The sequence below is a fragment of the Enhydra lutris genome, unplaced genomic scaffold (genome assembly GCF_002288905.1).
Source record: "Enhydra lutris kenyoni isolate GAN:26980312 unplaced genomic scaffold, ASM228890v2 scaffoldscaffold44, whole genome shotgun sequence".
In the NCBI taxonomy this organism is placed as follows: domain Eukaryota; kingdom Metazoa; phylum Chordata; class Mammalia; order Carnivora; family Mustelidae; genus Enhydra; species Enhydra lutris.
In genome coordinates, this window is record NW_019154128.1 from 1,596,336 (window position 1) to 1,607,106 (window position 10,771).

Sequence of the window (10,771 nt, forward strand, 5' to 3'; positions counted from 1 at the left end):
TGGAATGCAGGTGACTGTACAGGTCAAGTGACCCAGAATAAAGGCTTTCACATCGGGTGAAGGATGTTTGCTGGGATCGTGGGTATTCACTCTGAGCTCAGTCAGCCTACTCTTCCCAGTCCCAGTCTGAGGTAGGACACACTTAAGGAGGAACACAACCTTCTAAGGGGCCAAAATGTTATGCTTGATTCCTAAACTGAAATTACCTAGAGCGGGCAAGCAAAGATGTGAAGGACTATTCTTTACCTTTTCCGCTTATGAAGGTTTCAAAATACTCTTCCCAGGTACCAGGGTCAGGAAGAATTTGATTCATCCTTTGGAAATGGTAATAGGAAACCATGCAGTCTTTGACATTTTGAGCTACATAAAGGAACTTTGGGGTACGGAGAGAGGTGGGCAAAAGATAGTAAGAAAAGTGAATTTTCACAGAATTCACTCAGGTGAATTTCATGACAAGAGCAGCTTTGCACACTTGGCTCTGCTCTCCTTTGCCAGCAGTTCGACTTGGCTGGTGACCCCCTCTTCCTCTGGCTGTCCTGCTGTTCTGCTGATTCTCCTCTTTAATTCAAGCTCAGTCCTAGTACATAGCCTGACTCCTGATTGCCCCTTTAGTTTTCAGGCTCCCACCGTTCTCTAGCAACGATGGCATCAGACAGAAACTTCCACATGCATGCTGATGATCCTCCTAAAACCTTCCTGTCCATTTCCTGGAAAAGCAGGACGGCTTCATGGTCTCATTCCCCCCCCCCGCTCCCCGTTCTCATCAACTCTATTATTATTTTCATCAACTTCAAAGCATCCTGTTTAGGTTTCATTTTGACAACAACCTTGTATCCTTTTACCTTCCCAGCTTTTCCCTTTATCCCAATTTCACCTTTAATCTCATCATGACTGCTAAGTACTTGACTCCCTTTCTGACAGCATGAATCCTGAGCTGGCCTCATTGAGTAGCTACCTCACATCCATGACTAGTCATTTCATAGGATGCTAGTTTTTTTTTAAACCCTAAAACAGTTCTCAATTGAGAATGATTTTGCATACAAGGGGTTATTTGGCAATGCCTGGAAGTGTTTTTGCTTTTACAACTGGGGTGACAGTGCTACTGGTATCTAATGAATAAAGGGCAGGGGTGCTGCTCAACATTGTACAATACTCAGGACAGCCCCTTGCCCCATCCCACCCACCAAAGGAATTATCTGGTCCAAAATGTCAATAGTGCCATTTTCTGTATTCTGATGTTTTGAATCGGAACCATTGCTTATCTTGCTATTGCCTTGCAGACCCCTACCAGTTTTAGCTGATTACTACAGGTACTAACAACTCACTATCAAGCTCACTTTTTACAAGCAAGCCAACCAATCCTGAGCCTACACCTCCCTTATTGGGCCACTGTCCACTTGCTCTATTTACCCCAGAGCCAGGACCACAGCCATCTATGCCCTGGAACCTGCAGAAATCATCCAAACTACCCAATCCTAAACCTGATTACCTGTCTCACCCATTCCCTCCCTTGGAAACTACAAAAAAGGCTCTTGCCCACAATTTACCCTTACCGCCTCTGCCTCCTGAACGACCCTGGTGCTTCCCAGTTGTGAGGGGCCCATCACTGCTTGGTAATCATTTTATTAATCTTTCCTCTCATGTTTCTCCCCTCCAGCCATAAGACACTTCTTTCTCTCCTCAAAACTCCATCCCATTTCCCCCTGCAAGTTCATTAATTCTCTCTTCTACTGTGTTTATTCTGCACTTCGTTGAATTTTTGTGTGGGAGTGGATTTTTTTTTAATTCTTTTTTTTCCTTAGAAATTGAAAGGGCTAAAAAGAAAGAAACAAAGAAATTGATGTGAAATAGCCACAGGTGATCAATAACACATTTTGTGAAAGATTCATGACAATAGATGGCAACAGTAGCTGTTTTCATGGCAACCTCACATCCCACAAACACCAAAATGAAATTCCATTGTCAGGGCTTGGTTTCTACCTCCAGTTTTGTGGTGGTAGTTTTAGGTGCAAGGAACACGATATTCCTAAGATTGGTGCTTTGCATGCCAAAGCAGAGACCGTGGTGATGAAGCTGACGTCCACAAGCCTGGGGACAGCAGGAGGGAGAGAAGCCTTCGCTTCTGGGGGGGGGAGTCCTGCAGGTGCAGCTCGGGAGGAGTGGAAGCCCTGCCCTAGGCCAGCAGACCAAGTAGCAAGCAGGGAGATGAAGTGGTACGGGGCACCTCCTCCCTCAACCATGGTGGGCTTTCTGCCGCCATGGCCACCCAGCTGCCACCCATGAAATTTTCTAACCTGCCCCAGTACCCTGGTGCCTTTGAGGCCCCAGTGTGCACCATGTCCTCCCCCATCCCCTGGGGAGAGCCACCCGAGGGTTGGCAAACCAGAGACCTGTTGCTGAATTTTTGTTTTTGTTTTTTGTTTTTGTTTTTTTTAGATTTTATTTATTTGTCAGAGAGGGAGAGAGAGCGAGCGAGCACAGGCAGACAGAATGGCAGGCAGAGGCAGAGGGAGAAGCAGGCTCCCCGCCGAGCAAGGAGCCCGATGTGGGACTCAATCCCAGGACGCTAGGATCATGACCTGAGCCGAAGGCAGCTGCTTAACCAACTGAGCCACCCAGGCGTCCCCTGTTGCTGAATTTTTATAGCAAATGCTTATATCTTGTTTCAGTTACAGAAATCTTATTTGTTTAATATAATAAGAAATTCCATTTTAAAAATAGTGTCCTTTTAAAATTTTTGATTTAGTATTTCATTTACTTACACAACTTCAACATTCTTCTTTTGTTTCTATATCTGATCATTTAATATCCGAAATCCTTGAGGTATAACCCTGCTGGTTGCGCTTTTTGCAACTCTCTTTCTTGTGCTGGCTTGCTCCTTGGCGTATTTTATAATGTGAGGGGGTGAACTCAAGCGGGAATGCTGCTGCCCAGGCTGAGGCTATGTCCTCCCTGTGTTTGTTTCTGTGGGTCATTCTGGGGATGTTGGCAATGGTAACCACCTTATGCTACTTTCTTAGCTTGGGGCTTTTTGGACAATTCAAGTATTACAACATTGACTCTCCTTTCTTGAGAGTAGAAGCTTATGGTCACACATTCTCAGGGCAGCTGAGGGCCCAGGTCAAGCAAAGAGGTTTCTCGTGTCTGCCTTGGCCCCCTTCCCCTATCCATTGAGGATGAAATCCTTCAGCTGTCCCACCTTCGGTTCCTCACTTTTCTGGTTCCTTCTGCTCTGGGCTTTGACCCCATGCAGTCACTGAAAGTCATGCTGCTGGATTCTCCAGGTCATCAAATAAACCGCAGCACAGCTCTAGTCTCAGTGGCCTCTTCTCTAGTTCCAGCTCCCTCTTTATTGTAGAACTTAGGGATTTCCTTTACTCTCTCTGGATCTCAGTTACACATTTACAAAGGGAACTTTTTTGTGTTATGTATTATTGCTAGGTGTTTCATACAGAAGGTTTTAGGGAACTTAGTCGGCCATAATCCAGAAATGGAGGTTCTTATTCCCTTATGCAACTTCACTGAAAGGACTCACAGAATTGCTATTGTTCCCTAGAAATACACTCTTCTGAGCCCTTTGTTCCCTTCATTCCCAACTTTGAGAAAACTTTCCTACCAATGCTGGCCGACACCTTAGCTTCTCCCCTCACCTGCATGCACTCTACAGCTGCTCGCTTGTTATTCACTCAGCAAACACATTTTGAACATCCTCTGTGTGGCAGGGACTGATTAGGTACTAGAGTGCAGAATAAATAAGGTCCCCAAGTAAATAAAGCTAAGAGCCCAGAGTTCACCAGAAGCTAAGGCCAAATGTTCCTCTTAAGTAATATAGCTCCTTCTATTTACCCTTTTAAATGATCTTCAGGAATTTTTTCTTTCCCCTCAGTTTTTCTTCTCTGCTCTAACTCTTAATTACCCACACCCTTGGGTCACCGTGGACACTCATTATCTCTAGTTCTCTCCAAAAATTCAGTCTGACTTTTGCCTCCATGTCTTGCTTGAAAACCATTCAGGTAAATATCCTGAAGAGTAAAGAGAAAACTTTACATCTGCTCTTATTGCTGATCAGCAGTCAACACTTCAGAGATGGTGGAGGAGTAAATATGATGACATTGTTGTGAGTTAGGGAGTGGGGGCTTTGCTTCCAGGAGACCTAGTCTACTGCGAGCCCCAAGGGAAACTGTTGCTGTCTTACCTTGCAGTTTTTTTCCCAGAAAGATGGAGGTAACAGCTGAGTTGGAAGGTGAGTCCTTAGTATCCGTGGAGAAGGCATTGCTTTGGCTTTTTCCACCCCTTTAAAGTAAATCAAGAGGAAACATCTGCATAGTACAAGTATTGCATGGGGGAAGTTACATTCTGGGCTCTGTCCCGAATGTTCCATCACCTCACATCTTTCTCCTTATATCTTGACTTTCCTTTGGGATTTCATAATGAGATTATAGAGATTACCATCAGTTCTCTAGATTCCCACAGCTTTAGAGCTGGAAGGGAGCTTATATTAATCTTTCACTTTGAGGATGAGGAGATGGAAGCTGGGAATGGACAAGCTAGGTCTTATGGCAGAGCTGGGGGGTGGGTTCGATCTCAAGACCCTGAGATCTCGACTGGAGCCAAAATCAAGAGTTGGATGCTCAACTGATTGAACTACCCAGGTGCCCCTGGGGTGTTTCCCAGCCCTACTCTCAGTGAGCAATCACATATGCAATACTATTGATGTCAAACAGCTTTGTAGCTGGAAGTTGGTGCAGGTGGTATGGAAGGAGGCCTGGGAGGGAGGCTATGTGGGACACAAGCTTGCACAATAGGCAGCAGTGTCTGTTAGCTCCTGAACCCTCTGTGGATGGTTGGTATACCTGACCAAGACCCATCAGTCTATAGCCCTTATTTCCGGTGGCAGGGACCATCTACCCTGAAATAAAAGCACTGCCCAGCTGATCTCCACCTGGCCTCTGTCTATTTGTGGCTGGAAAGACCATAAATCCTGTAACTGTTTGTAACATTTTTGGACATGGGGCACCTTGGGTTTTAAAGAACCATCTTGGTTTATATATGATGGGCCATGCTGGGCTATTGGTTATCATCCTTTCCTGAATTCTGCAGCTGCTGGCATTGCCTTGAGAGAAGCTCTCTCTTGTTTCTTATGCTAATTTAGTGACAGCACACTCTGCTCCTCACTGCCAAGAATCCCTCACTAGAAATCATGCTTTGACTTTTCATTCTCTCTTTAATCTCCCAAATTGTCAGAAGTAAGGCAGTGGTGGCAGGGGTGGGATGTAGACGTGAGATCAAAAGCTGGGCTTGGATAACCCAGGGAACCTATGCCCTTGAGGTGGTCAGTAATACCTAACATTTAATAGGATCCACTCTGTGCCAGGCACTGCTCTGAGCTTTCTACACACATGAACTCATTTAATCCTCTCAACGACTTTTTGAGGTAGGCACTAATTCTACTGACATTTTGCATCTGAGGAAACTGTAACACAGAGAGGGTAAGTAACTTGTTAAAGGTCACTGAGTGAGTGGTGGCATTAGGACTTAAACTCTGGTTGTCTTTAACCATTATGCAATCCTGCTGCTCAAGGCATCAAAAGACCAGACACCAACAAAAATGGAAGGCCCTGACGACAGAGAGTGAGATCAGAGTTAAGCAGGCAGACAGTGCCCTTTGTGGGGGGTCAGAGCCCCACAGGTAGTTCAGAGAAGGCATCAGACCAGGCATTGGTCTTAGTAATAAGCTAATAGTCAATCAGATAGACAGGAACTGAGGACCAGAGGAGTCTGAGCAGCAGGGTAAGTAGAACCATAAGGACAAGCAAATGCCTCAGGGCTGTTCTAACCTGGATACACTTTTGTGCATGTTTCAGGTCTTATGCACGTCAGATCAAGAATTTCTCTATCTCAACGCATTGGTAGATTTATCAGATCTCTTCTCTGTCCACAATTGCTCCAAGTTAGACTTCAACACCAGACTTGTATTGTCTATAATTCTGTAGCTCTAGCTAGGTGAGTTTCCAATTTTTTTTTATTCTGCTGACCTATGCAATGCTGAAACATAGAGAAGTAGGCCTCCCTCTTATCCTTGTTCCAAAAAATGCTTCCAGCAGCTGGAATGGCTTCTTTCATATTTTGGTTGTCTTTTGTCTTTTTTTTTTTTTTTTTTTGGAGTGAAGAAAAAAATTTCTAGGTTGAGTATTACCTTAAAAAAATTTCCCTACAGAACAGAAATGGTTGGCTGCAAATGCATTATGTTTGCTAATTATCTGGTACTTCCTTGGCTGGACCGAGCATTTGTATGGGTGGAGTGAGGAGAAGAAAGAATGAATTGTTCCATAAATAACTCTCCAACCTCTCTGTGTGTTGTATAGCAGCAATGGTCAGAGGGAGCATTTAAGAAGAAAATAAGGCAGATTCCTTTTTACTTGGTGATTTGCTTTCGGCAAATAACCTTAGGTAATATGTAGAAAGAATCAGGAAGGGAAAAAAGAGGAGGAAACACATGGTTATAGAAATGAGAATGAGAGAGAGAATGGGGGGGGGGAAAGAGACAAAATAGAGGAGAGAATAAGACAGAGACAGGAGAGAGAGGAAGAGAAAGGAAGGAGAGCCTCCAGGACCTTCAGTAGGTGAATGAATACACTATGGCACATCTAAGCAATAGAATAGTATTCAGCACTGAAAAGAAATGAGCTCTCAAGCCATGAGAAGACATAGAAGAAACTGAAACGCACATTACTAAGTGAGAGAAGCCAGTCTGAAAAGGCCACATACTGTATGATTTCAACTATATGACATTCTGGAAAAGGTAAAACTGGAGACAGCGAACAGATCAGTGGTTGTCAGGGGTCAAGGAGTAGGGAGGGTGAACAAGTGGCTCACAGAGGATTTTTAGGGGAGTGTAACTACTCTGTATCATAGTACAGTGCTGGATCCAGGTCATGTACGTTAGTCCAAATCCATAGAATATACAACATCCAGAGCAAATCCTGGAGTGAACTATGGGCTTTGGGTGATTATGACAGGTCTGTGTAGGCTCATCAACTGTAACAAATACACCATCTGGGAGAGAAGACTGTGCATATGTGGGAAATTCTGTGCCTCTACTTTGTTGTAAGCCCAACACTGCTCTAAATAATAAACTCTTAAAAGAAGAGAGAGAAAGGAGCCAGGGTAGGAAGTGGGGAGCTCTCACCAGAGGGCTGGGGTGGCCGAGCCCACTCAATGAAAGGATGGCGGTGTTGAATGATGGCTCTCTGACATTTCTCCACATCTCCATTCTGCTCAATCATGTCCACAATTTCCTGAATCCATGTGGTGCCTGGGGCCCAAGTGGAAAGGACAACAAGAAGAAACTGGTTAGCCAATCAGTCTTGAGTGTCCTGGGGAGGAAAGGGAATGTAGAGACTGATGGTATTTGGTCCAACCTCCCCTCAGGTCAGGATCCTGTCAGCCACAACAGGTGGACATCCATGCGGGAAAAACCCACAAGGTCTCTTATGGAGAGAAAGAGCAGCAGAGGCAAAGCCACACAACACTGTCACCCAAGAGCAGTCCATGACAGAGCACAGCAGGCTGGGTTCTCTAATGCCATTATGTTTGACCCTGGATAAACCCAGGAACACGAAGCATTCCAGGATCGCCTTGTCATGGAACAGTGAGAAGGAGCAGCTTTCCTTGAATGAGTGCAAACACCATATGAAGGGGGATTCTTACTGATGTGAACAACCCTTGCTGACTCTGCAAGCCAAAGTCTGGTTGTTCCCCGGGTCCCAGAGTCACCTGATTTAGGATAGGTACAGATGAGAAGATCATCCGGCTTGGCCTCAAAGTTCTGGATCTGGCTCCATTTGTCCACAGTGCTAGCCTGCAAGGGGATCCCCAAGACCTCTCTCAGTTGTAGCTGTCCCTCCAATGCTGCAGCCAGGGCCATACTGTCTTGCAATGGGAGGGGGGGTCCTAGCAGGCAGAGGATGGAGGGGACTTTTAAAACAATTGTGGTAAAATACACATAACATAAAATTTACCATTTAAGCCATTTTTAAGTACACAGTTCAGTGGCATTAAGTACATTTCCAGTGTTGTACAGCCATCACCAACATCCATGTCCAGAACTTTTCCATCTTCCCAACTATGTCATTAAACACTAACACTCCATTGCTCCTTTCCTACCATCCCCTTCTACTTTCTGTCTCTATGAATTTGTCTACTCTAGGTCCTTCAAATCAGTAGAATCATACAGTATTTGTCCTTTTGTGATTGACTTATTTCTTTAGAGTTCATCCATGTTGTAACATGGGTTAGAATTTCCTTCCTTTTTGAGGCTGAATAATGTTCCATTCTGTGTATATGCCACATTTTGTTTGTCCATTCATCCATACATGGACACTTGGCTTGCTTCTAACATTTGGCTTTTGTAAGTAATGCTGCTATGAACATGCCTTTCAATTCTTTGGTATTGGAATTGCTGGGTCATATGGTAATTTCACATTTAAGTTTTTGAGAAATTGCCATGCTGTTTTCCACAGCAGCCTACACTCTTTAACATTCCCACCAGAAAGGCACAGGTGTTCTAATTTCTTCACATCCTTGCCAACACTTGTTATTTTCTGTTTATTACTTTATTTTATTTATTAAGTACATGTTTTAAAAATTTTTAAATTTCTATGATAGTCATCCTAATAGGTTTGAGATGATATTGCTCTGTGGTTTTGATTTTCATTTTCCTGATGATTAGTGATGCTGAGTGTCTTTCCATGTGCCTATTGTCACTCATATATCTCTTTTGGAGAAGTGTCCATTTCAATCTTCTGCCCATGTTTTGAATTGGGTTTTTTTGCTTTAAATGCACAAAACGAGGAAGCCAGGAGTAGTGGGCCATATTACTCCAGAATAATTGGTTATTAAGATAGCCATGTGCTGGGCTTAGAGTCCAAACTCATTTTAAGTGTTGCATAAAATGACTCTAGAGCTAAAAGGATCCTTACAGGAGATGTAATAGTACATACTTACTGGAAGTCGAATAAAAGAATCTGGCCCAGCCTTTCCAGGGAGTGGGTGAGAAGGAGTTAGTGCCACATTGTGAGGCTTGTTTTTGAGGTGGTTTCTACTTTTAGACCGAGTCAAGTCCCTTAGAATGGAGAGTGTGTTTTCAGAAATGAAAGATGAACTATTTCAAAAAAAATTTCAAGGGTTAATTAGCGACTGTGTTGACAATATGTCAAAGAAGTGGAGTTTGGATGATACTGAAATTACTGTGTGATCAACTTTAAGAGAGAGGAGAGAATTAACATTTTTTACAGTCTTTCTATGTTAGATCTCTTGAGGCTTTTTTCCCCCTCTTTTAATTCAGATTACAATTTTACTAAGAGGGAATAATTTATACTCATAAATGTGAGGAAGCTAGGAGTCATATGATCAATAACTTGTCCAGGGTTGCAGCCAGTGTCTTTCTGCAAATTTCACATTCTTTTTTTAAAAAATTACCCCTCCTGTCTTTTATTGTGAGTGTATATATGTACCAGAAAATTTGGAATAAGCTCAAATGTATGAAGAAAAATTCATCACCTAGGAATTATTATTTTGATGTATTTCTATTTTTTCAAATATATATATATGAAAACAAAAATATAATCTACAATATAAATGTACCCCAAAAAGATGGGGCTCAGAGAACTTCCAGGTTGATGAATACGTGGAGTTGCTGGGAGAGCAGTGTCCTTGGAGAGAGCATGGAATCTCTGTGCTCCTTCCCATATACATTGTCCTGTGCATCTCTTCCATCTGGCTGTTCCTGAGTTATATCCTTTTATAATAGTCTAGTAATCTAGTAAGTAAAGTGTTTTCCCAAGTTCTGTGAAGCACTCTAGCAAATTAATCAAATTTAAAAAAGGGGTCATGAGAGCCTTCAATGTAAAGGCGGTTGATCAGAAACACATGCTGTAACCTGAACTTGTAATTGACATCTGAAGTCAGGGTTGGGGGGCAGTCTTGTGGCACTGAGCCTTTAACCTGTGGGATCTGATGCTATCTCCAAGTAAATAGTGTCAGAATTGAATGGCCGGTATCCAGAGAATGGGAGGATTGCTTGGTGTGGGAACTCCCACCCTCTACCCCATATCTGGTTACAGAAGTATAAAGTTTGCTATCTAAGTAACATGAAGGAGAGCACAGGAAGAGTTTTTCCTTTACAGGCACAAAGCCACAAAAATTTCCACTTGAGCAACCAGCTGGAAGCTTTGTCATCCCTCCAGGTCAGATCATATAATGCATGGCCTCCTTTGTGAAGCTGTCTCTGACTCCATGGACAGAAAGAGTGCCTTCTCGCGGGACCTTGTAGCATTTTATATGTAGGTTTTATAGTTCTTACTCCACTGTCCTAAAATTACTTGTTTTTATGTCCAACCCTGCTGGAGCTCAGGGACCTGGTCCAATCCCCTTTGCAGGCTCAACATGTAGGGGAAGATCTGAGTGGGAAGGAGAGATGGTATTACAGGACAGCGATTTTGGAGGTTTTTGCCTCTGGGTCCTGAATTTCTAGGCTTTATACTGTTAGGTTGGTATGTATTGGTTACAAATACCTTCTATTTTTTGGGTTCCTTAAAATACTCTCTGGCTTTAGTTAATCACTTCTATTTATACAGCAGTACATATATTACCATAGTAAAAATTTAAAAAAAAATCGGTAAGTTAAGGATTTCTTTTAAGCTATTTTCTTACCTTCAAGCTCCAGCCGAGAATCAGCAGCCCAAAGGCCTGATCAAGGGTCGGTGGGCAC

General features: G+C 43.2%; 1 protein-coding gene across 1 annotated transcript in view; it reads right to left on the bottom strand.

The window, feature by feature from the left end:
* LOC111155848 (sulfotransferase 1C2-like) overlaps nucleotides 1–7,927 on the bottom strand; it is a 32,953-nt gene extending 25,026 nt beyond the window's left edge. Inside the window, 4 exon segments of the mRNA XM_022516270.1 lie at nucleotides 247–373; nucleotides 4,196–4,293; nucleotides 7,190–7,315; nucleotides 7,777–7,927. Coding sequence (XP_022371978.1) covers nucleotides 247–373; nucleotides 4,196–4,293; nucleotides 7,190–7,315; nucleotides 7,777–7,927 — 502 coding nt within the window.
* Nucleotides 7,928–10,771: the final 2,844 nt, after the last annotated feature.